Source organism: Eurytemora carolleeae, unplaced genomic scaffold (genome assembly GCF_000591075.1).
Source record: "Eurytemora carolleeae unplaced genomic scaffold, Eaff_2.0 scaffold352, whole genome shotgun sequence".
In the NCBI taxonomy this organism is placed as follows: Eukaryota; Metazoa; Arthropoda; class Copepoda; order Calanoida; family Temoridae; genus Eurytemora; species Eurytemora carolleeae.
In genome coordinates this window covers 263,096-288,639 of record NW_019396295.1, presented here as the reverse complement: position 1 = coordinate 288,639, position 25,544 = coordinate 263,096, and the positions used below count along the sequence as shown (strand labels likewise).

Sequence of the window (25,544 nt, the reverse complement as noted above, 5' to 3'; positions counted from 1 at the left end):
ATAAATCTTTTTTATGTTTTTATTCGCTGAATTTAAGTAAACAGATTATTTCTAGACAGGGGGTAAATATTAAAAAATATTGGTAAAAACTAAAAAGTATCATCAAGTGTTGAAAACTCACATCTAGATGTTCAATTTTCTTGTAATTTATAATCCTGTTGAGCAGTTATGAGTAGTTGATGGCATTTCATGAGTTTAGGAAGACTACATGATTTTAATCTGGAGGCTCTTCACCAAAATCATATTTTTTACTTATCCCCCCCCCTCCCTTTACACGCTTCTAAGTAATTCTACAAACCCAAGCTTATTCCTTGTTTGTACCAGGTTCCTATATAGTGGAGACGAGACTGATATCCGTGATATTAAGGACCTGGAGACACTGTTCCAGTTGTTCAAGATGTTCCAGGCATACCAGATCAGGGGGTCTATAGACCTATTCATGGATATTATCAGCAAGGTTCGATTAATTAAATTGTTTTGGAGAGTGGGGGGCGGGGGGTTAGTCAAATGTTTCAATGAAAATGCTTTTCTTCTGGTTTTGATAGATGGATGGTCTCATTTAAAGAATTGCAATTTGTCGATGAAACTTGAATTAGATGTATCATTAGGTCACTTGTAAAAAAAGCGTTCTCTTTCAAAGCACAAATCTAAACTGTTGAAAAAAGACAGATTATTAAAAATGTGTTATCTCTGATGGTTCATAATCATCAAGTTTTAAATGTTCTTGTATTAAAAAATTATTAAATCTAAAAGAAATGTTCATAATCGTATCTGAATTTGGATCCATTTTTTTCAGGGCGGATCCAGATAATTGGAAATGGATCCTAAGCATTGCTAAAAATATTCATTTTCCCTTTAAAATTTCTAATTTAGTTGGGTAAAAATGAAATTTATATGAGTGGAGAGATAAAAAATATGTTGACCGTGTACATCGTTTTGTTTAATCCTCTCAAGGTGGAGGTGTCCAGTAATAACTACACCGAGGTGTTCACTGTGCTGAACAAGTATGAGCAGGAGTTTATGTTCGAGCAAATATGTAATCTTATCAACACTACGTGTATACAGTCTGCTGCTATTAATATTGAAAGAGATATTACAAAATGTCTTACTTGACACGGGTTCAATAAATCTATCTCAATTTTGATAAACAGTAGAAATGAATTTTATTAAAACATGTTGCAGGATGATAAATCAGCTTTGAAATGTGCCAACTGTAAGATGGACCCTGCGAACTGTCTGAATGGGAAACGTGTTTGGGAGTTTCCTCCCTCTAACGGAGATTTGAATGTAAAGGTTAAATGTTCCCAGGAAATGACCTCAGATCAAGGCAGGGTTTCATCTAGACATTGTGTTGCAAGTTTAAGGACTTTACTGTTGTGGCAGATTTTATGGCCTAAGATATTTGAAGAAGATTTTATTGAATAGGATATTATGGAATTAGATACTAAGATACTATTTATAGACATGGATACATTTTGTGGCCGATTTTATGTATCTTAATTTTACTGGGTGTATCGGGTGTACACTCTACAGTGGGATGGGTCGATTTCGGAACAAAGCTTAAGGCCTGCACCTTAAATACTAAATTAGGCCCCAAAAAATATATCTTAAGCTGCTAAATACTGTCCACTTTTTTATTTTTTGATAAATATTAAATTGAAATCAAATTAAATGAATAAATCGTCCCACCCTAGTGTACAGTATACAAAGATACAGTGTACAGTATACAGATTAAACCTAGATAAACCTCTGGATCAAGGATACGTTTGTCCTGCTGAATCAAGTGGAGTCCTAAAGTACTTCAATAAATATGAAGTTGCTACTCCTCAACCTAGCCAATATAGTAGCGGATTTGATGTTTCTCTCAAGAAGATACAATGTTGGATGTTGAGCATCACTTGGGGCCAGAGTACACAGCTCAGCTGCTATTCAGATCGTAATGTGGCACGTTATGTAAATTATAATTGCAGATAAATAAGAGTTTACAACACTCTATCAGTTCTGGTCCTGAACATGGCTAATTTTTTATATCACTCCTACAGTCCTACTGCATTTGAAACTGTGTGTATCTCCATTCTTGAAATAAATAAGAGGGTTACTTTTTTAATTTTTCAGCGCAATTGTAATGCAAATTTTAAATTATACTTTCCCACAAAGCTCTCATGAAAATTGTAAAGTGTATTAGAAAGTTTTAATTTCATGTTTATCGTTGTAACAAAGTGAAAATCCTGTAATGCTCGATTAAGTTTTTAACAGCATTTTTTGCCGATTTTCACAAAGACTGATTAAGATTTTGTTCTGTTGAAACTGTTTTTTTTTCATCTTCAGGATTAATATCCATGTTTATTTTCAGAAAATGATGTATTTATAGCAAAACTGGGAGTAAGGATAAAATGTCTGAATCCGACACAGTAGTTCTTTTATCAAATGTGGACCCTGCTCGTCCTAGATGCTCAGCTTCCTTGTTTCTTTGCCCTCTTCTATTTCTAATAGGTAGGAGAGAAAATTGAATATCAGTCAATATATTAATATATTCCATGAGAGCAGGGATATTTTCAAGAATTTCTTTTCAAAGCTTTCTATGTAAGCATTGAATATTTAGCTGAAACATAAATAGCTTTTTCATCTTAATTTTCATAAAGTCAATGCCGTATCTGAATAATATTTGAGGAGAAAATATATCCAAGGTCGGAATCTAGAGAGTTAGTTGAACTAGCCATATATCTAGTTCAAATACCTCCTTTTGTTCATCAAATTGATTGAACAATCAAATATTGGTCATATAGTGTAGAGAAGGTAAAACGAAACCAAATCCTCGAGGTTACTAAAATGCTGGTTAAGTTAGAATTTACCCTAGTGATCTATATATTAGGTTGTGCTGGTGTATTAATAGCTATATTACTTGGATTCTTTGCAACTGTTCAGGTATTTTTTACTCATCATTTTTTCTCGGACGGCCCCCACCCCCTCACTTCTCCCCTTCCCTCTCAGTAGAGTAAAATCACTAGAAAGGAGACTTAACACATCCTCAGTTCAAATACACTGAAAGAAAACCCCTATATAGAGTATGTCAGAAAAATCCTTATACTTTAGGATTTCCTGACATACTATATACTTTCTGAATTATTTTTAGATTTCTATGTATTTACTATTTACGCAAACTACAGTAAATATTTACAAAGATGAAGAATTTCTTGACAGTGTCGTGAGATGATTTGAAGATTGTAAAAATAAGTTGTGGCATTAATTTTTTTATCTAATTTTAGTTTTTACAATATGATTCTTGAATATATATATTGGTCGGTCTTCTGTGTGCTTAATCAATAAACAATCACAAGAGAGAGAAAGAATTTTGTTTCCATTTATTTAAGGGAGTGACCGGCAATGCATGGTGGTCGAACTGAGAAAGTAGTATTGTGGACAAACTTTTTAGGATTCATTTGAGACATAAAACGTTTCAATGATGCATAATTACTGAGTTTGACTTTTAAAATCATCCATTTGGGACGTTAGGTTTTGAGAATCGTTATTTTTTAATTATTGAATAACTTGACAAAAAATGTTACACAATGTCTACAGTCAACTAAATAGTGTTCAGGTTGATAAAATAAAATTACTCTCGTCATCGGAAATAAGAAATCTTGTTCAGTTATTAGTATCTGTACTCTGTAGTAGAGAGTATCGCAAAAAGGCATTCGTAACTTAATGGGATTTCTGATTAATTTTTTTTGTAATTAATTTTCTGCGTTTTTTAATAAAAGTTTGAAGAAGAAACGTTTCTGTAATCTCTCTTTCTTTACAATCATTTTCTTTATATTTTTTGGAATTTTTATTGAAAAAACTACATTCGAAGAATTTGTAGAAATTTGCGAACAAATTCGTAAAGTATAGAAATTCAATATATTGATGGTTAAGAAATAATTGATTCTTACATTGATTTATTGACAAATTTCTATTGAGAAAAGTGTTCCTAAACATCTAATTTTGTTACATTTTTTGTGGTATTTATTTATTAATTTGAAAAATAACGATCATCAAAACGGACTTACCCAAATGGATGATTTTGAACGTCGACTTTTCGCTCAAACTCTGTAATTATATATTATTAAAACATTTTATATGTCTTAGTTGAATCTTAAAAAATTCTCGACAATACACATTCTCAGTTCGACTACCCACTTCAAATAAAACCCAAATTGGCCAATTCTGATTGAAATCATTCATATCTCATGTGATTTTGAAAGCACATGAAAGGCAGACCACATTTTGGAACAGAACAACATTTTTTCTGTAATTATTATTTCACAGTATTGTTAAATTCGGTTGAAAAATTAATGCCGAAAATTATTTTCCAAGATAAAATAGGTTTTTCAAGTCGTGGATCAATTGTCATTTTACTATATCTAGGAAGGAGTTCCTCTCAGAATACTGTCCTTGAACACATGGGGTATTAATGCGGTCTTTGGTGCTAAGGTAATGTCTTGTTGACGGTAGAACATGCATTTAGATTCTAGAAAAGTAGAAAATATATAAACAGAGATGGAATTTAAAGAATTTGAGCCGTGCTTTAAATCCGCCAAAACCCTGGTTTAAAAATAAGCGCCGGCTTAAATCTTGAAACATTTGATACAATTTAAAGTGGAACCAACCATATTTAAGCCGCGGCTTAAATTGAAACCGCCGCTCAAATTCTTTAAATTCGGTCACAGGATTCATCGATATCTTCTACTAGATTGAGTACCTAGTGTTGTTCAGTTTTAAAAAACAAGCGAGGGAAAAAAGAACTATTTAACCTAGTAACCCCCTGGGTATCTATGGGTAAACTATGGGAATGTCTACGCTTTGTTAATTGAAAAAGTTGGGTTTGTTTTACATTTTGGTCTCCTGGAAACAGCTTTGCTATTAAAACAAAAGATCTCATCTGTTAAATGATGAGTAATCACTATTATTAAACTGATAAGTGCATATTAAAATTTATAAGAGATTATTAAAACTAATAAGAGATTATTAAAACTAATGAGAAACTATTAAAACTACTGAGGGATTGTTAAAACTACTGAGGGATTATTAAAACTAAACTAATGAGGGATTATTAAAACTGAGAGATTATTAAAACGGATAAGAGATTATTAAAACGGATAAGAGATTATTAAGACTAATGAGATTATTAAAACTAATGAGATTATTAAAACTAATGAGATTATTAAAACTAATGAGATTTTTAAAACTAATAAGAGATTATTAAAACTAATGAGAGATTATTAAAACTAATGAGGGATTATTAAAACTGAGAGATTATTAAAACTAATGAGATTATCAAAACTAAGATTATTAAAACTAATGAGATTATTAAAACTAATGAGAGATTATTAAAACTAATGAGAAACTATTAAAACTACTGAGGGATTATTAAAACTAATGAGGGATTATTAAAACTAATGAGAGATTATTAAAACTAATGAGATTATTAAAACTAATGAGAGATTATTAAAACTAATGAGGGATTATTGAAACTAATGAGGGATTATTAAAATTAATGAGAGATACTAATGAGAGATTGTTAAAACTAATGAGAGATTATTAAAACTAATGAGAGATTATTAAAACTAATGAGAGATTATTAAAACTAATGAGAGATTATTAAAACTAATGAGAGGTTATTATAACTAATGAGAGATTTTTAAGACTAATAAGATTTTTAAAAAATTCAATCGTCGTCCATTAAGTTTCAGCATATATAAGCGAGAAATAGAATAATTGTACATTGTACTGTACCTAAACAGATTTTATATAGATTTGTTACCAAATACTTTTGCAGGACAAAGAATTTCGGATGGAGCATATTGGACAGATGGTGTCTAACATGGTGAGTGAATAATAATAATACCTTTAACATCGATATAAACAATATAAACAATAACTCTTTCAAAATAAACATGACAATTATCAGATAACTACAGGGTTACCAACAAAGGATGAGACTTCAGAGACGACTGTACTGAGTTTATACTGTCTGTTTTCTTATATTCATGATTCCCTGCAGCTGTAAACTTGTTTCTTTCTTTTTTCAAATCATTTAAAAAGCCAATAAAATACTGAAGTAAAGGCAGAAGACTTGATTTAAAATGGATCATCATGAGTTTCAAGTCGTTTTTACAGTCTCATCCATTGTGCGACAAAAATATTAATGACTACAAAGACACGTCGAAGATACAAATTGATGATGTGTCGTTGCTTGCAGGAGTATGATATCTACCTGTTTCAAGAACTATGGATGCGTCCTGACCATGATACTATTGCTAAACATCTCCCTAAAGGATATTATATGACCGCGGTAAGATTTAGATTTAAAGATTAAAGAAAATTCAAAAATAATTTGAGGGAGTGAAGGGATTGTAAGCGTAATATTCTAATTACAGTACTTCTCCTTAAATGGCCTACTCACTTAAATTCAAGGGGTTCTCCTTGTAAAGATGGCGATGCCCGATTCATGACTGCAGGTCATTAAAACCTGTTAATAATGTAGAATATATTGTTTTTTATGTTTAAAGGCTTTTACTTTTGATCATTCCTACATGTTCTTCTGTCGTAGAAATGCGCACTCACTTCTTTAAAATATTGAACATTGATAGACAGACAAAACATTTAAGGGTACCGTTGTAAATCGGGCATTAGCATTGAGGGTCATTTGAAATTACGCTTGCAGTCCCTCTAAGAGAAGGAAATGTAATTAGAATGTGGGAAGGTTATTGGAGAAAAGACGTAGAAGAGAGGAGATTAAAAAAGGAATGAAGGATGCAACAAATCACTGAATTAGGGGGTCTCTTTGAAGGAAACAAAGATAATAAAGAAGGAAAGGGAGAAGAAATTCAAAAAAGAAAGGGGTGGTGGGGTAACCAGTATTGCAATTTATGTATTTTAATATTTTCATTATCATTTATAAATACCAGTGCTTAGGATCCATTTAATTTTGAATTTTGATGCGGATCCGGATCCTGGATCCGCACTGGAAAAAAATGGATCCGGATCCAGGTCATTTCTTTAAGATTTACTGAATTTTTTTAACAAAAAATAATTTTCAAATTTTTTTGTTTTATTTTTTTACTTGATGAACCATTCAGAAATAATAAAGTTTTACTGTCTCTCTTTTTTTTCAAAAGTTCAGATTTGGGTTTAAGGAGTAAAACAGTTTTTTTTTAGTTTTTGGTTGATAATATTTTACTCCTTGAATCCGGATCCGTGGATCCGCATATTTTTGCGGATCCGGATCCAGGAAGCCAAAATCTTGCGGATCCAACAGATCCGGATCCGGGTCTTAAGCATTTATTCATTAAATACAATTGAATTATTTACGGTTTGAAAGAGGGCTAGGAAAGTAAAATGACAGAAAATCGGAAGAAAAAGAGGAAAATAAAAGGAAAAATGGATGTTTCATTTGTTAAGTACGACGATTTGGCTCAACGGCCATGTCCATGGTGGCCCTTTTCTCCATTCTGGTGTTGTGATGGAGATGATTTGCCTGCTGGATGCTCAGGTAACCTAAATCACTAATCCAATTCTTAAGCGGTCGATGCATAAGTTAATCCCTTTTGAACTCCAGAACTTAATGGGAGATATCTTCATAGCTCGTTTTTCACGGATTAAGCAATTAGTCAATATTAAAGTTTCTGATGTGGATTGTGAATTGGGTAGATTTTGACCGCAATTTAAAAGCTTCGGCTGCAAGATTTTAGGGTCAGCTTACTGAGTTAGGCCCATTGAAAATAAAACCGATCTTGATTGGTTTTAGTGAAGAATTAGTCTCAATGTTGAGTCTTATTCTAATAACATCCTGGAATTTACTAATTCCAACGAAGACATAAGCCGTATTTTCACGAATTTTTTATATTACGGGCTCAGGTTCTGAAGATTAACGCCATTGTATTGAAAAAGATTATCATTGTTTGAGTGCGCTCGCCCTATAACGGTCAGAATGCTTCTTCCCAAAAACGGAGGGGCTCTCAGATCTCAATTTGATCTAGATAGTAATGACATGAGTTTTCACAAAATAAATTATTTTTATTTCTAGGTTTGGCTGTTGTTTCTAGATTTCCTTTTCTTGAAATTGAGTTTACTATGTTCGATGTTCACGGGCCTACAGGGGATGGGGAGAAACTGGCGAGAAAAGGAAATTTTATGATCCCATGGAAAACAATTTCTCACTAATTCTAAGTATTTTTTTTTTGCAGACCCGTTTTTACTCAGAAATATTCAGGCATGTTTTTATCTAAGAAATAGTTGTGAAATTAAAATTGAAGAGAAGATATTAATTTTTGATTAAAATTTCATCCGTGAAATTTCTAAAATATGACCAATAATTAACCGGAAGTATAAATTTGTGTCGTCAGGCTTTGGAAGAGTTCGAATTGAACCAGTTGAGAATATAACAGGTAGGTTTACTCATCTAATTAAAAAAGACATTTTAATTTATTTTATTATTTTTGGGTTAATTTTTTTTTTTTTAATAAAATTTAACTTCATTTTATTATCTTATGTAAATGATTACTTTTAGGAGTGTCAAAGGTTAGATGATACAATACCTATTTTATTATTATTTTAAAAATGTGTTTCCGTAGTTGATGTGTTTGTGACGCATACCTGTGCGTCAGACGAGGTTGAGAACAAGAAGGCCAGACAGGCGCAGGTCAAACAACTGATGAAGGCAGTCAGGTATAAGCTCCTTTTTTGTCTCTGTATTATAGAATACAGGGGTGTATATTTTCAAGAATTGTTTCTGGAGATTTTTGGAGAAAATGAAAAATTTGACATGAATGGTAAGTCTCTTCATCCTTTTTCATACTTTTCCCGAAAAATCATTTAGTTTCTCCAAAAACTTATTTTTTTCCCAAAAAAACTCATTTTGTTCCCCAATTCAACGAATAAACCCCTAAAACAAGGTTGACACAACGCGCAAACATAGCTTCCGAGTAAAAAATTATTTTTAAAAAGGGGTGGAAGTAATGCTTTTTCAGGAAAATATACACCCCTGCTGTAATAAAGAATGTTCACGTTAACGGAGTATAAGTAAACCTAAGTGTTTTTATCAGAAATAAAACTTATTATTTGTATTTTAGAACCGCATCAGCTGATTTTGTTTTGCTGGGCGGAGATTTTAACTCTGATCCAAGAGCAACCAACGAGACCACTTATTCAATCCTGAAGCAGGACATGGCAAGGTAAAATTTTGTTTACAAAAAAACTTCTTTCATTCCATGAGTGGCGTTCTGGAAATGTAGTTGTCGCAGGATGTAAATTTTTGGTTAGAAAAATTAAGATATTTCCGGCATAGTTGAAGAAAAGGTTGTAAGAGTAGCAATGTATATCGTTGATGGCACTTTTGAGGCTCTCGTGAAGTTAAATCTACAATCCCTTTAATTTCAACCCAAATTTAATTTAGTTCTATGGAGGATTTCTTCAAGATAATTACGGACTGGTTAATCCCTAAACGAGCAACATACGCTAATCCACGAAACACCTACAGCGGTGCCAATGGCAGTATCTATCCTCCTGGTAATAGCAGCAAGTATCCACCAGTTCTCTACGATTATATTTGGCATAAGTACGTTTTTAATCTTTATATTTCATGATATTTTAATCAGCCAGAACTTAATCATCGTTATGTCTTCCAACTTTTGTAATTATCTTTCTTAAAAATGTATGAAAATTTATGGACTAATTAGATAAAACTATTTGTTCAGGTCATCGCCGGGAAATTTGGTTCTCACCAACTTTTTCGACATTCCATTCCTTACAACCGACTCTATACATTTCGAACCAAATCGCAGTAAGCGAGACCAATCTGCCGCTGAAAATCTTGAAATGGCCGCCGACGCCTTTCTCAGTCTGTCAGACCACGAGGCGGTCAGCGCTAGCCTCATCCTTTACAAACAGAAACAATAAAGTACAAAACATTTGGAGGATTTATCTTGAGTGGATTTTGAGCTTGCTTTTGCTTGTTAAACATGTACAAGTTGCCATAGAAGTCTTTTTTGGAACGATTTAAATCAAAATGTGTGTTTACATTGTACATTATTTAAATATCGTTTTATTGCTCTTATGTTTTTTTACGTTGAGGTTATGTAACTAATATTGTCTGATGTGATCTCTCTCTAAAACGTATGTATTTGTGTGCACTGTGCATTAACGATTGTGATATAATTCTGATTGATACTGATAATGATGTAACAAACTCGAAATTAATTAATTAATCGACGATCATCTAATGGTATTTTTATACAATTCAAATTACATGATTAAATTATCCGTCCATTGATTGACTGCCCCCTCTGCAATTCTCGGTGTTCCTTGATAAGTTATTACACTATCTTTGTATATTGTATGATTTAAATGTGATTTATCATTTTTAGTCAGAACGATGAGCATGATATTGATCAAATACTGTAAAAATTTACATTCGCGTTCTTTTTATTCTCAAGTAAAATATTCAATGCATGAATGATTGTATGTAACCAACTGATTGATCAATTGTGATCGATTGATTGATTGATTAAGTGTATTGTTGAAGAATAAAAATGGCTGAAAAAGTTGGAGGAGGAACCCCCTATGCCGAGGCCGTCCTAGAGGTAAACATTTAACAAAAAACATCTTTTTTTTCTGAAAGAAAAAAATTTATTTGACATAAGAAGTAGAAAAATTTGAGATATATAACCGAGTTGTGAAATGACTTGGTTTCAATTTTATAATGAACTAGCTTGAGAACCCAGCATTGTAAGGGTACTCATATTTACTCCCGCTGTTTACCTGCGCTGGGTCGTAAATTATGATTTTAGCTATTTTTCACTCAACTTAGAATCTCTAAGCCAAACTAAGAATATTCCCTTGGTTCTCCCGAGTTTCCCAGTCAAAATTTGAAGCAAATCGGTCAAGGGGTTCATGAGTTTTGATAGGACACGTAGGCAAACAGAGATTACAACTTTTTTATATATATAAAAGAGAGATAATCGTGAATGCCTTTTTTTTAAATAGTGATTGTATGTGTTTACGGCACAAATTATTATGTACTGAAGATGTATTTACAAGCATTTTTTAATTGTTTAGGAACGTAGACGCGTAATCAGAAATGCGCTGAAGCATGAATTTATTCAGAAACGTTATCACCCAAAGGTTTTGTTTTTTTATTCAATTTAGTTTCTTGTCTAAACTTTTTCTTAAACTAGACAAGTTATAAAGTAGAAGTATTGTGAATTGTATTCCTAAATGTTCGCAAATCTTGCCTTTGTGTTTATCTAATGAATCGAATGGTAGGATCTTCATTCTTCTTATAAAAAAAACAGTTTTACGAAACCCCTTTTTCATTTAACAAAGTCTATTTCTAACCCTCTAATTAATCTTGTTTTTTATTTAAAAGGTAAAACATATTGAACAGTCTCATCAAATTAGAATTCAATATTGTTTCCTATAAATGTTTGCCTATTGCCACTATGCAAAATGCAAAATGGCCTTTTTGACAAAAAAACTTAAGCCTGGACGACTTAAATTGTTTATTGACGAAAGATTGCTTATTTGCTGGAGTTATTTGCAAAAAAAATGACCCAAAAACGATGCAAAAACTAACGTGTCGTAAAGATTGTTTTTCGGATTGTTCTTGCACATTTTATTTGTTTAGGGTTAAAGATATTGCTTAGTTTAGTTAACATAATACTATTTAAAATCTTTAAAGTTTATCAAAATTTTTCTAGAAACGATCTCCAAAAAGATGGCAATGTTAATGTTTAGGCTGCTGAGCACGGTGGAGTTGTTTTTGATGCTGCTCTCCAGAGATGGAATGCTTTGCAGTTCTCATACGGAGAGCATTTCAAGTAAATAAAAAAATAGAATATTATTTCTCTAGTTCTATTGATTTTATTACATGAGAACAAGATGCGACGATTGAATTTAATGCTTCATTTACGTCTTTTAGATGCTATATCGATTGGACTAATAACCGATTGAACTACGTTCAATTGGACTAAAGTCAGCTGTTCAAAAATCTGTTTTTTATGCATTTGAACATTAGTACATCCTAACATGTCCTATCCGCGGCGCTCGGCCCCCTAGCATGTCCTCGTCACAGTGCTCGGCCCAGAAATTGTCCAAACATAACCCTCAAATATTAAGATTACGTCACATGTTTTGTGTATAAATACTTAAAAATTGATTGAGGTAATTTTTTTAAATGAAAAATTAGTCCATTTTAACAATTGTCCAAATGAACATTAGTCCAATCGACATGTATTTGAAATCTACAAAAATTAATTTCTATCTTTTCTGGTCCTTAACTTTTTGGCTAATTGTTTTCCTACGTTTAGCAGTTCAGAAAAATTATTTATTCTACATTCTAGGAACATTTTTTGTTTGTTTAATCTATATTTATGATTTCTATTTGACACATATTTTAAAAAGGGTTTTTAATTCTTAATTCCAATTTAGGGGGAGGGGCGGGGGAAGGTAGATGATTTTTTTTTCCCTTCTAAATTCTCCCCCTTATCACACAATGTTCTATCTTTAAGAAAACCTAACTATTTAAATTGCACCCCGCGACCCCCAGGTTAAAATAGATTCAATACCTATTTTGTGACCAATTTCGAAGAGCCAGCCTAAATTTGCTTATGTCTTATGTCTTACGTATCTGAGGAGGTAGAATATATGGAAGCTTAAGCCTGTGTATAAGTGCAGTAGATCCTTAAAAAATAGGATCAAAATTTTTTATATTATTTTTTTCTTGTTTATTTTAGACCTTCCATTCGGAACTTTGCAAAGTTTTTCTCCATCTCCATTCTCCCCATAGCCACCTTCTACTACTTCACTTTCGGACCCAGGAAGTAAGTTTTAAATTCTTCTTTTACTTATTGATGATTTATCTGAGAATTCTTCTTTTCACTCTCTCTCCCTCATATGAAAATGTATTTTTTTCTAGATGTTATTTATAAAGTTAGGGTTTTATTCATCGACTTGGAGAAAATTAATGATTTATAGTGGGGGGGGGGGGGGAATGAATTTTCAGGGTAAAGTACTAGAAAGGAGGAGTAAAGTTGCCTTTAAATGTCCAATTTTTCATTTTTTTTCAAACCATCAAAAATCATTTCTCCTGTATACATGGTTTGTTTAAATTTTACTGTGACGAATACGGACATCTCAGGATTAAAAACGAATATTGAATTAAGCTCGGCTTTCCTGGACAGGTAAGGAGAACCGGGCCTGGTTTAGGGGGGGGGGGTGACTGGTTTCCTGTTCATAAATTTATCCTTGATTGCATCCTGTAACTTTGCAATATCGCGTAAATATGGAAGATCATAGGGTACATTGCTTACATAGGGTACATAGGTTACATATAGAAACGTAAAGATTGCAATTTTAGTTCTTCAGATTATTTAAGTAGAGCCCAAGGGCTTTTCAAAAATGTTTTTCCCCCCCCCCCCCTCCGTAAACCAGAAGTCCAGTCGGAGTAGGGTTAAGTTTAACATTTAAATTGCCAAATAAACATTAATCGATGTCTTATTATTGTTGTTGTTTCGTAATTGTTTGGAAATTCAAATGTAAGATAAAGATCGGACTAAATATCCAGAAATTTGGAAGGAATTGGAATACAAAAGAAGCAATCCCTGTAAATATGATTTGATTTGATTTGATTTGCAACCTTACATTACTGACGACCTATTAAATAGTCAGTTCTCTATTAAAGTTATTTATTGGACAGACAGAAAGAAGGAATGACATTGATACAATTTTACTTAGTTTAAGAAAGAACCCAGATGGTACCTTCCAGTTGTTTCTCATATAAAGGTGTAAAAGGTTCCTCTGTGAATCAGTTCTCTATTAAAGTTATTTATTGGACAGACAGAAAGAAGGAATGCCATTGATACAATTTTACTATGTTTAAGAAAGAACCCAGATGGTACCTTCCAATTGTTTCTCAAATAAAGGTGTAAAAGGTTCCTCTGTGAATCAGTTCTCTATTAAAGTTATTTATTGGACAGACAGAAAGAAGGAATGCCATTGATACAATTTTACTATGTTTAAGAAAGAACCCAGATGGTACCTTCCAATTGTTTCTCATATAAAGGTGTAAAAGGTTCCTCTGTGAATCAGGCATGCAATGCTTTAATTTTGTGGTCACTTTAAAATACGTTGACAGTCACTTAATCCTTATTTTTAAATAAAAAATAATATTAATTTTAAAAACATTTTTTTCAGGCAGGAATGGCTGAAGTCCATTAGTCAAGGAGAAGTACCAATTGATCACCCAACCAGGAAGGCCGTATACATCACCTGGTTGTAACTCTCAGATCCTATACTATAGACCTCTAGCGGAAGCAATTTAAAACTTTAGTTGGAAATATTCCCACTAGGATCTTCAGCTTAAAGATATTTAGTCAGTACATAGTGTTAATTCTTCAGATAGAATGGCTTCAGGAGGAGTAGACTTAGATCCTCGGGTTCCTGGGGATAGTGGAGGAGCTGAGGAGCAGGAGGAACACAAGGAGGAACAGGAGGAGGAGAATAGAGCATTCGAGGTAGTGATGTGCTTTCAGTTGGTTTTGAAATTTTTTGTTCAGTCGTTTTTGCCTATATTTTCTTTTAGGGTCAAATGAATAAGAATACTACAAGTTTTAAATATTAAATTTTAAACATCTGATTTTCTTATTCTATGTCAAATGTTGACCATGACAGAAGATATTTGCAAAAAAAGACGTGTTGTAAAGGATAGTTTTCCCAATATTTTTTTTATAAAGATATTGCAAAGTTTAATGACAGTTATCTGTAACACGGCACAGGTTTGAAATCTTGAAAGTTTTATTAAATTGTGTTTAAAAACGATCCAAAACGATTAACAACACTGGTTCGGTTAATTTATAAATTCTGAGTCCGAATTAAATGATTTGAGTCGCGTCTTAAATCCGCCGTAAACCGGTTTGTGTACTGGCTTAAATTTTGAAACATTGAATACAATTTTAAGTGGAACTAACCATATTTAAGCCGCGGCTCAAATTCTTTAAATTCGGCCTCTGTATAATTTTGAAGATAAAACTAAAACGATAAAAAATAGAAGACAAAAAATGAATCTTATTTTCGTCTGAAGTCTTTGTTCAATCATCGGTTTTTAGAGTTTAATGCTTTTGCCACAAAAAAAAAAATTCGGCTAAAATTCTAATTTTTGAGTTTTCAGATAATGAACTTAAAAAATAACTGTATTATCATTAGGAGGATAGAGAAATCTCTGATGTCAAAATTTCTTTTATTTTTCCCATAGATCTAAAATACTAAAACTCTTGGTTTTTTTGCAGTGCAATATCTGTCTGGACACAGCTAAAGATGCGGTTATATCAATGTGTGGACATCTTTTCTGTTGGCCTTGCCTCCACCAGTGGTTAGAAACTAGACCAAACAGACAGATTTGTCCTGTTTGTAAGGTAGGAATAATTCAGATGATCAGTGGGTTGGTTGATTGATTAATTTTTACTTTACAGGGGTATATATTTTAAAGAATTTCTTTAACATTAACGGCAAGTTTTTTCACCCATTTTACATTGAAAATCATTTATTCCCCTGAAAGTCAATTACTTTCTCCAATTTAGTGATTAAACCCATTTAAAAACATAAAAATGATTGGTTGGAAGGATTTAAAAAAAAATGTTGATTGATTGATTGACGTTGGTTGAGGAGTATTTTTTCTGATTAAAGATTGAATCTCTAAATAGGCGGGTATAAGCAGAGATAAAGTAATACCACTGTATGGACGAGGGGGAGAGGGGAAGGATCCCAGAGAAAAAGTACCTCCAAGACCTCAGGTAGGTCATGGAAGAAATAAATTACCACTGCACCAAGGCTTTATGTAGGTCAAGGAAGTATTAAATGACCTAGACTTTAGTAAGGTCAAGGAAGTAATAAATGACCTCCAAGACTTTAGGTAGGTCAAGGAAGTAATAAATGACCTCCAAGACTTTAGGTAGGTCAAGGAAGTATTAAATGACCAATACTTTAGGTAGGTCAAGGAAGTAATAAATGACCAAGACTTTAGGTAGGTCAAGGAAGTAATAAATGACCTCCAAAACCTCAGGTAGGTCAAGGAAGAAATAAATCACCACTGCACCAAGACTTTAGGTAGGTCCAGGAAGTAATAAATGAACTCCAAGACTTAAGGTAGGTCAAGGAAGTAAGAAATGACCTCCAAGGCCTCAGGAGGTCAAGGTAGTACTAATTAAAGACTTAAGGTAGGTCAAGGAAGTTATAATTGACCTCCAAGGCTTCAGGTAGGTCAAGGAAGTAATAAATGTCCTCCAAGACTTCAGGTCAGGCATGGAAGTTATAAATGTCCTCCAAGACTTCAGATCAGGCAAGGAAGTAATAAATGACCTCCAAGGCTTAAGGTAGATCAAGGAAGTAATTAATGACCTCCAAGGCTTGAGGTAGGTCTAGGAAGTAAAAAATGACCTCGAATACCTCAGATAGGTCAAGGAAGTAATAGATGAACATTGAGTTCATCTATTACTATTAGGTCATTGAAGTAAAAAATGACCACCAAGACATCAGGTAGGTTAATAAAATATAGAATGACCTCTAAACCCTCATTATAAATGTCAAATAAGGAATAAATGGCCTATAATACCTCAGGTAGGTCACTGTAGAGAAAAACTACCTCCAAGATCTCGGTCAATTAGGGAATGACCTGCAACTTGCCAAGACCTCAGGTAGGTCCATGAAGTAGCAGATATCCTCTTAGACCTCCAAATTATATTGTGTTTTATGTTCATTTACTATTTGTTTAGGGTCAAAGATCAGAACCTACCACCAGTAATCCATTTAATGGATTTGGTTTTGGAGGGAATAATGGAGGGTTTCATATGTCATTTGGTATAGGTAAGTAAATCTTAATATATAATTTTTAATATTTGAAAATAAAATCATTTCCTGCAAAAAGTAGGAGAGAAGATTTTTGAGCGTAAAAAAATTGTAAAACAACTAACGATTTTAGCCATGAAAAAATTCGATTAATAAAATAAAATCACAACTGTTTTAGGTGCATTTCCTTTTGGATTATTTACTTCAAATTTGAATTTCGGAGAAGAAAGACCAGGGTCTCCGCATCCAGGTATACTATAAATAAACATTCATTATTGTATCCGATGTTTCTGTTAACGGAAAAATTTTGAATTCCCTTCTCTGATTTTAAATAAAAAAGTATTTGTCTTAAAACATTTCTTATACATTCAAATAAATTAACGTGTTTTTTTCACGAAATTAAATTCAAATTGATTTTAAATCTAATAAGGCCAGAGGTGTTAAATATTTATTTTTAGTTACACCCCCCCCCCTTTTCCTTAACTCAGCGAAAATTGAAAAAAAAACTTCCGCACACATACCAGCTTTCCGGGGGAGAAATATACTTTTCAAATAAGTGTTCATGAAAATATACAGTATTACACTATATACCCCCTAAATAAGAGAATATACAGTACTAGAAATTCAAGGCGCTTCGCGCCCTTCTTTCTAGCCTTAGAGGGCGCTTCGCGCCCATCTTCTAAATTAGTTGTGAACATGTTCTCTTTGTGTACATCGTAAAACAAAACAAAAATAATTCGCGGATTTTCACAAAAAATTTCGCGGATTTTCAAAATTTTTAAAAATTTAATGACGATCGAATTTTGATGGAGACAAATATTTGAAATTTTGATGATTCATAAACCTTCCCAGGGGTCTCTAGATGTCCCACAAAAAATTTGGGCCCGATCGGTTCAGCCGTTTTGACGTTTATTGGATACAAACAGACAAACAAACAGACAGACAGACAAGCCAAACTTATATATAGATTACACTATATACCCCTAAATAAGAGAATAAAATCAAATTTTCCAATTAAACTAAATCAAATGCGCGTCGTTTAAACTTCTCTACCAGCTAGATTTATTTTATTTATATGTCAGGGACCCAGCAAGCTATGGAAGAAGCATTCCTTCACAAAGTTTTTCTTTGGGTAATATTTAAATTTAAATTAAAGTTCTAATTTGGAATAATTACTGAATTTTCTTTTTTAATTCTGTCTTTTTCCAGGTTGCGTGTTTGTTTATATTTTGGTTGATGATCGCCTAGATGACGGAAGAAAAAAATATATAACTATACACATTAATTACAATCATTTGCAATTATCACGATCATTAATCCTTCTCAAACCACCAACATACATTCATATCATTCCCTACTGACCTTCCCGGACCTACCTAGACCTTCCCATACCAACACCGACCTTCCCGGACCTATTTAGACCTTCCAATACCGACCTGGATCTTCCTGGACTAATCTAGACCAATCCCGACCTTCCTGGACTAATCTAGACCTTCCCAGACCAACACCCGACCTTCCTGGACTAATCTAGACCTTCCCAAACCAATCCCAACCTTTCTGGACTATTCTTTACCTTACAATACCAACCGTGGACTATTCTAGACCTTACCACACCGACCCCGACCTTCCCGGACTCATCTAGACCTTCCAAAACCACTTTAGACCTTTCCACATCAATCCCAACCTTCTTACACCACCTTCCACCTTCTTGACTCTAGAGTCTAGTCCAATTCTCAAAACCTCAATTTCTAGCATCCAACCAACACGTCCTACAGTTCACTCCTTCCCTGTCCAAGGTCTAAGAACATAATAAGATATGGACTGAGTCTACAATAGTAATCATCTGAAATCAATAGAATTTATTTTACACCAGGGGTTTAACAATATTTTCTTTGTTAAAAGTTTGTATGAAAGTAAAATGAAATGGATGGAGTAAAAAGTGAAGGAGTGATTGAAATAGCGTGTAAGAAACCTTCTTTTTTGGACTTTGAAATAAATTGTGATAGAGAGGGATTATAAAAATTTAAATTTACTTATAACTGCAATTTTGCTGTTTGACGAAGATTGTTATTGTCGACTTTTTCCATGTCTTAATTATCCGTCATCCCCCCCTCCCCGGCCTTTAGTCATCGTGTTTTCCTTCGATTACTAAAATTGTGATTTTTCATACATTTATATTATCTTAGCTTATTATTCAATATTTTAATTTGTATTATATATATATTTAGGTTTATACGAGAAAGATAAAATAGTAAAATGTCAAAAGGTTTGCTTTTTGTTAACCCGGCCATGTTCGTGTTATTGCTAGTAACTATATTGTTTATTGTTTTTAAAGTGCAACGGATCCAGATTTCAAATATTGAGATTTATGTTAGATTTTTTTATCTTTAGATTGATTTTAGACTTTTTACTCTGATTCGGAGAATTAAACTGTTATACTTATAATCATACTGTTATAAGTTTGTCGTTTTTACTATTTTTTTCTCCATTTCTTTTTGTAATTTAAAAAAATATTTCTTAGACATTTTACGATTTTTTTCTAATTTGTAGATTGCAATTTTGTGTTAATTACTCGGGTTATCTATTTACACTCCCCTCCCCCTTTTTTTAATTCGTATTACCTTGTTATGATAGCAATGTATTTATTATTTTTCATGTTTTTTCTAACAATTGTTTTTAATTTTATTGAAAATTAATACGAGATGAGAGTAGTACAAAATAATACTGTTTGAATAATTCCCTATTTGAGATTTCACTGAACCATCAGCGCTAGTCGTATCATTTACTATAAGAATAAATCTGAGCAGTTTTCCAATATTATATGTTGGATGTTGTCAGATAGAAAACGATATTTCATCATAGACCTAAAACTATTTTCTGTGAAAGTGAAAATATTTATTAATAAGACATTAAAGTTTTGAAATAAGCTGTTGATTAATTGTGTTTTGTTATAATATTAAAAGATTCACAAAAACATCAAGTGGTGAAAAACATATACGTTAGTAATACAAAATAGAAATTTATTAACTTTAAACCTAGAACTTGAATGATCTTGATTTTTTTCTGAAGAAAAAGAACATTTTTAGAAACGAATAGATTTCACTTTTAATCTTAGGGAAAAAATTAGTTACTTGGCTTGTAAGGCGTTTTGCCTTTTCTAGTGACTCTTGGGAGTCGCTGATTATAAAATAGTGTTCAGTACAAACCATATATATTTGTGAAATATACAGTGTTATCCAACATACATGAGGAGACTGTAATGGCAAACTGACAAAACGATATTAATGGTGATCTTAGTTTCGTTAATATCGATAGTTTTCTACATGTATTTTTAAGTGATTCAGGAAAAGAAAAACAAGAAAGGTAGTTTTCTACATGTATTTTTAAGTGATTCAGGAAAAGGAAACAAGGAAGATAGTTTTCTACATGTATTTAAGCGATTCAGGAGAAAGAAAAAAACAAGAAAGGTAGCTTTCTACATGTATTTTAAGTGATTCAGGAAAAGAAAAACAAGAAAGATAGTTTTCTACTTGTATTTTAAGTGGTTCGGGAAAAGAAAACAAGAAAGGTAGTTTTTTACATGTATTTTAAGTCATTCAGGAGGAAAAACAAGAAAGGTAGTTTTCTCCATGTATTTTAAGTGATTCAGGAAAAGAAAACAAGAAAGATACTTTTTACATGAATTTTAAGTGATTTAGGGAAAAAAAACAAGAAAGGTGTACACTGTACAGTTACAGTGAATCTAGTAAATTGAAACTATACAGTCATCTTGGAGGTTTCATCCTAAGTGAGTAACCCTGTATTATGCAGGGTGTCTGAATAAAAATTGGAATTGAGAGACTAAATAAATATTGTCTCTGATTTGCGATTATTGAAATATGACCCCAAGTCCACCAAGTGCATCAAAAAAATGTTTAAAGTCTTATGAGCTTTCCAAAATGTGATCTACCTTTGTATCTTTGCAAATGACGGAGATATTAAATATTTTAACAGTTTTGTTGATTTTTAATAAACTGGAATCTGGACAAATTTTCTTTATATATCTGTCAATTTTGAAGGTAAAAAATTGGTAGACCACATTTTGTGAATCCCAAGACTGGTAGTTTTAGGTGTTCAGTGTTTTAACTGTGATACTAAAAAATGACGTTTCCGAAATATTCTCGCATGGATAAAAGACGATACAAAAGTCGTCGTTTTATTCCCATATTTATTGGGACACCATGTATTCAGACCAGTTTAAAGTGCATTTCTCTGGTCAATCTAGGGTAACTTATATCGTTTTTAAAGTATGTCTATAGTAGACATACCACGAATACTAACTTGAGCATACCATTGGTATTCTTGATAGAAGATCAACTGAAACTACTTGTATTAAACTTTAATAGATAAGTTATACAGGATTTATTGGCTTTCAGAAGACTCCAAAAAATGATCTTGAGAAGTCTTGTCATCGAACCATCGATTTTGCTTCGTTCAGGTTTGTATCTTATGTCTGATGACAATTTTTGCATAATTTCCAAAAATCTGATAATTTTAATTACTTAAGTTTCCGTCCTTTTTTTATCGCGTATAGGCCTAAAATCCTTAAATATCGTTAAAAACGAATACTACCAATGCCATTATTGCCAAACTTTAGTAAAAGTCTCCTCTGTCTGTATACCGTCCCTTGTATTGAGACGATTGTACGGAATCTTGTATGTCACAGTCCTATATCCACGATATCTTTGTCAAATTATTAAAAGACTTTTATAGAGTTAACATTTGGATCATCACATTTAAGGTCGTCTTTATATTCTCATCCTTTGTCTGTAAACCTGTATCTTTGATAATTTTAAATATAATCACGCAACCTCTTCTAAATATATAGATTTAAATCTCTTCAAAACTTAAAACAATTTAATCAATGATTAAAACTGTTTTAGATTTACAGATAATGAATCGGTAATTTGGCCATTAAGAATATTTTGAATCCAATTTATAAAAGAGTTAATAATTAGTATGACATATATGACACTGCCAATTCACATTTTAAATAAACCCAGGAAACATTTATCTAGCTTTAGACTTAGATATACTACTCAGAAAATATGCAATGCGTCTTAATATTGTTAGATTTCGTTAACCGGGGCGTGCCCCCCCCCCTCAAACGCTCAGCAAGGGGAGTCAGACTCACCTACGCTGATAAGGGGGCCTGCCCCCCCCCCTTTAGATTAAGGGGGGGGCATGCCCCTTTCTTTTTAAGAAGGCTTGCCCCCTGTAGGGGGGGGGGGGGTTAAGAAGTCCTTAACAGGGGTCCATATAGTTCCAAAAATAGCTAATTTTCCCGAATTTTTGTTTCAATGTGCCCCCATAGTAATTATTTATTAAATCCTACACTCTTTAAGCAAACTCAAATTCCACTAAAATATGTTTCAAAGCACAGATTCTTTTTATTTTTATCCCCTTTCCATAAAAATGCCCCCAAATTTCTATTTTTTAAATTACACTCCCACATTCTTATTCAAATTGCCCCACCAAACTTAAATTTCCCCCCTTTTTTCAACATTTGTAACCCTTGGTTTTTTAGAATGCCACCAAACATTTTTAATTTGCACCTAAATTTAATTTTTTTTATCCCGAAATGTACAGCCCTATCTAAAAAATATGCCCCTTACTTTTTAGATAATGCTAAAAAATTAAGAAGTTTTGCCCCCAACAAAAAATTAACCCTTTGTTAAAAAAAGTTATCCCTTTTTATTTTTTAAAAATGCCCTAAAATAAAAAAATGTTATCCAAAATAAAGGTTTAATATTTCCCATACACAAAATTGACAAAACTGAAAAAAAAACCCAAAACTAAATTTTCCCCAAAAAAACAAAAGATTTCCATTTCCCCCAACTAAAAAAACTGCCCCCCAAAAAATAAATCTGACCCTGAAATATAGTTAAATAAAAAATTTGGGCCCGATCGGTTCAGCCGTTTTGACGTTTATTGGATACAAACAGACAAACAAACAGACAGACACCAAGACAAGCCAAATTTATATATAGAAGTAGTAATCTCTGTTTGTTTGCTCGGATGTTTGATTATTCATAAATCTTTAAATACATGACCGATTTGGCTTAGATTTTGATTGGGGAATTCGGGTGGATTACAGGAATGTTCTTAGCGTGGTTTGAGATTCTAAGTTGAGTGAGTGGCAAGGTTGTATAATAAGGTTGGTTACTCTCGATGCGCTCCAATTTACGGAAAATGTCGTGTCCTAAGATAGATAGATAAAAACCTAATATGACGTCACTTTCGCTTCTATAATCAGTGATGTCATATTATGTTCTTATCTATCTTAGGAGACTACATTTCCCGTACAATTGGAGCACACCGAGAGTAACCAACCTTATTATACAACCTAGGTGGGTCGACTTTTAAAGGAAACAATAACTAAAATCATAATTTAGGACTAAGCGCGGGTAAACGGCGAGAGTAACTAGATACGAGTACCCTGGGCAACGCTGGGTTTTCAAGACAGTGTCAGTAAAACTTTTAAAATAACAAATGCTAGAATTTAGGCTTATTTTTATGTGAGTTAAGAAAAGGTGTCAACAACAAAAAAGTTTACCCGAATAATTTTTTGTCTAGGTTATATTAGATGTATTTGTCTAGGTTATATTAGATATATTTGTCTAGGTTATATTAGATATATTTGTCTAGGTTATATTAGATATATTTGTCTAGGTTATATTAGATATATTTGTCTAGGTTATATGAGATAAAAATCCTCAAAAATAAAATGAATTCTTCTGGCCAAGGAAATTAAAACGAATTTATTAAGACTGAAATTAGAAAAAACTGTGAATGTAACTTTGATTTTGGAAGCCTTGAATTTGAAGATCTGCAGAAATTTCTGTGAAACCTTAATCTTGGAAGTAATTCAGACTTTCTTGTAAAGCTTATACCTTAGATCATATTCGGAAAGGGGCGTATAATGAATTTCTCCATTTAAGGGGGGGGGGGAGGCTGAAAAGTATTACCCACATAGAACAACATTTTAAATTCTTTGCATTGGGGTCATTGCCAACAACCCTGTTTGTAGTCTCCAGTGTATATATATTACTTATACCAAGAAAACGTAAAATGACGTAAAAAGTTCAATGCTGCCAGTACTATATTTTTGACCGCAGTGTGATAGAAGAAGAATGAGGAAAGGATGTATTTTTAAGTAAAGGAGCATTGTTTCTGTTTAAACTTTTACGCATACAGATATATTTACGCATTCCTGAAATTCTTAACAAACAGTCATCGCACGCACCAAGGTTGTATATAGATAAGGTTGGTTACTCTCGATGCGCTCCAATTGTACGGAAAATGTCGTCTCCTAAGATAGATAAAAACCTCATATGACGTCACTGATGGTAAAGGCGAGAGTGACGTCATTTGAGGTTTTTATATATCTCTCTTAGGAGACAACATTTTCCTTACATTGGAGCATATCAAGAGTAATCAACCTTATACAACCTTGGTACGCACAGTACAACCTTATTATACAACCATGGTACGCACAGTACAACCTTATTATACAACCATGGTACGCACAGTACAACCTTATTATACAACCATGGTACGCACAGTACAACCTTATTATACAACCATGGTACGCACAGTACAAAATATATAAATACCGGGGGTAAGCTATTGCTTCAAGGCTCACCCCATGTATCCCTGTAATAAGGTTTCCAGTCGACTTCCAACTTCAGAAAACATGGGAAATTATTTTGTTTGCGCTTATAAGATACCTATGAATAAAATATATAGAATGAAGCTCGTCGCTCATTTATATTTATGATCGCTATAGCTGGACAAATTGGCTGAATTTTTCAGGGAACTCATGGATGGGAGTAGCATAGGCTAACTTTTTTTTAGTTTTTGAAATTTCACGGGCAACCCCGGGCACTTCAGCTAGTACTAAATAAATATATGAAATGAGAGTAATATGTGTATTTTGAAAAAGTTTGATTTTTAAGTAACAAAAAATCCGGCAAATATAAAAAATGTCGGTTTTACTTTATCTGTTGAAATAACGATTTTTTAAGTGTAAAAAAAAAAACAAAAAAAGGTAATACAAATATATATTCAACTTAATACATTTTGGAAAACCCAAGAATTTGGATCTTGAAATTAATTATTCCACAGGGTTCATTGAAAAATAAGAATTCCATAAAAATAAACAAAAAATTGAAAGACAATACTAGATAAAAATCGGTTTATCAGCCGTTGTGTAGGACAGGTATTGACCTATTTCTGCCATCTCCTATATATTTATCAATCTATCAATCTATCTATCTATCGATCTATCTTTATAAGGGGTTGTCTCTGTAGAGGTTTTACATACCAGGGTTCAAGGTTGTGCCAAACAGTCAGTACAGTTAGATAGATAGATAGATAGATAGATAGATAGATAGGCGGATAAATAGAAAAATATTAAGTAAGATAGTTACTCATGTACAGATGTCAGATATTTACTGCTGTACAGATGTCAGATATGTACTGCTGTACAGATGTCAGATATGTACTGATGTACAGATGTCAGATATGTACTCATGTACAGATGTCAGATATTTACTGATGTACAGATGTTAGATATGTACTGATGTACAGATGTCAGATATGTACTCATGTACAGATGTCAGATA

General features: G+C 32.7%; 4 protein-coding genes across 4 annotated transcripts; all 4 read left to right on the top strand.

Annotated features, from left to right (window-relative positions):
* Nucleotides 1–1,182: 1,182 nt before the first annotated feature.
* On the top strand, nucleotides 1,183–2,107 carry LOC111700392 (uncharacterized; the record flags this gene model as incomplete). Its single annotated transcript, XM_023471277.1, is given in 2 exon segments — nucleotides 1,183–1,327; nucleotides 1,760–2,107. Coding segments are annotated over 2 exon segments (360 nt in total), but the record flags the coding sequence as incomplete, so codon positions are not given.
* Nucleotides 2,108–2,333: 226 nt separating this feature from the next.
* Nucleotides 2,334–10,220, top strand: LOC111700390 (uncharacterized). The gene is made up of 12 exons (XM_023471274.1): nucleotides 2,334–2,493; nucleotides 2,873–2,925; nucleotides 4,408–4,473; nucleotides 5,819–5,866; nucleotides 6,242–6,334; nucleotides 7,444–7,534; nucleotides 8,069–8,167; nucleotides 8,388–8,429; nucleotides 8,616–8,709; nucleotides 9,114–9,215; nucleotides 9,437–9,598; nucleotides 9,738–10,220. The coding sequence occupies exons 1-12, from the start codon at nucleotides 2,394–2,396 to the stop codon at nucleotides 9,937–9,939; spliced, it is 1,152 nt and encodes a 383-aa protein (XP_023327042.1). The 5' UTR covers nucleotides 2,334–2,393; the 3' UTR covers nucleotides 9,940–10,220.
* Nucleotides 10,221–10,533: 313 nt separating this feature from the next.
* On the top strand, nucleotides 10,534–14,437 carry LOC111700393 (uncharacterized). The gene is made up of 5 exons (XM_023471278.1): nucleotides 10,534–10,622; nucleotides 11,098–11,163; nucleotides 11,776–11,858; nucleotides 12,774–12,860; nucleotides 14,233–14,437. Exons 1-5 carry the CDS (start codon nucleotides 10,572–10,574, stop codon nucleotides 14,315–14,317), a joined length of 372 nt encoding a protein of 123 aa, XP_023327046.1. The 5' UTR covers nucleotides 10,534–10,571; the 3' UTR covers nucleotides 14,318–14,437.
* Nucleotides 14,417–18,163, top strand: LOC111700391 (E3 ubiquitin-protein ligase RNF185). The gene is made up of 7 exons (XM_023471276.1): nucleotides 14,417–14,552; nucleotides 15,324–15,449; nucleotides 15,738–15,827; nucleotides 16,806–16,896; nucleotides 17,057–17,128; nucleotides 17,961–18,010; nucleotides 18,088–18,163. The coding sequence occupies exons 1-7, from the start codon at nucleotides 14,442–14,444 to the stop codon at nucleotides 18,124–18,126; spliced, it is 579 nt and encodes a 192-aa protein (XP_023327044.1). The 5' UTR covers nucleotides 14,417–14,441; the 3' UTR covers nucleotides 18,127–18,163.
* Nucleotides 18,164–25,544: the final 7,381 nt, after the last annotated feature.

What these genes read in the sequence shown, in the direction of transcription:
- LOC111700390 (XM_023471274.1), top strand. Translation starts at nt 2,394, where the DNA reads ATGTCTGAATCCGACACAGTAGTTCTTTTATCAAATGTGGACCCTGCT. An exon ending in CCCTCTTCTATTTCTAATAG is followed by an intron (nt 2,494 to 2,872) that starts GTAGGAGAGAAA and finishes TCTATATATTAG; the next exon opens with GTTGTGCTGGTGTATTAATA. An exon ending in TTTGCCTGCTGGATGCTCAG is followed by an intron (nt 7,535 to 8,068) that starts GTAACCTAAATC and finishes TTTTATTTCTAG; the next exon opens with GTTTGGCTGTTGTTTCTAGA.
- LOC111700393 (XM_023471278.1), top strand. Translation starts at nt 10,572, where the DNA reads ATGGCTGAAAAAGTTGGAGGAGGAACCCCCTATGCCGAGGCCGTCCTA. An exon ending in AGAAACGTTATCACCCAAAG is followed by an intron (nt 11,164 to 11,775) that starts GTTTTGTTTTTT and finishes GTTAATGTTTAG; the next exon opens with GCTGCTGAGCACGGTGGAGT. An exon ending in TCATACGGAGAGCATTTCAA is followed by an intron (nt 11,859 to 12,773) that starts GTAAATAAAAAA and finishes TGTTTATTTTAG; the next exon opens with ACCTTCCATTCGGAACTTTG.
- LOC111700391 (XM_023471276.1), top strand. Translation starts at nt 14,442, where the DNA reads ATGGCTTCAGGAGGAGTAGACTTAGATCCTCGGGTTCCTGGGGATAGT. An exon ending in AGGAGAATAGAGCATTCGAG is followed by an intron (nt 14,553 to 15,323) that starts GTAGTGATGTGC and finishes GTTTTTTTGCAG; the next exon opens with TGCAATATCTGTCTGGACAC. An exon ending in TCATATGTCATTTGGTATAG is followed by an intron (nt 16,897 to 17,056) that starts GTAAGTAAATCT and finishes CAACTGTTTTAG; the next exon opens with GTGCATTTCCTTTTGGATTA.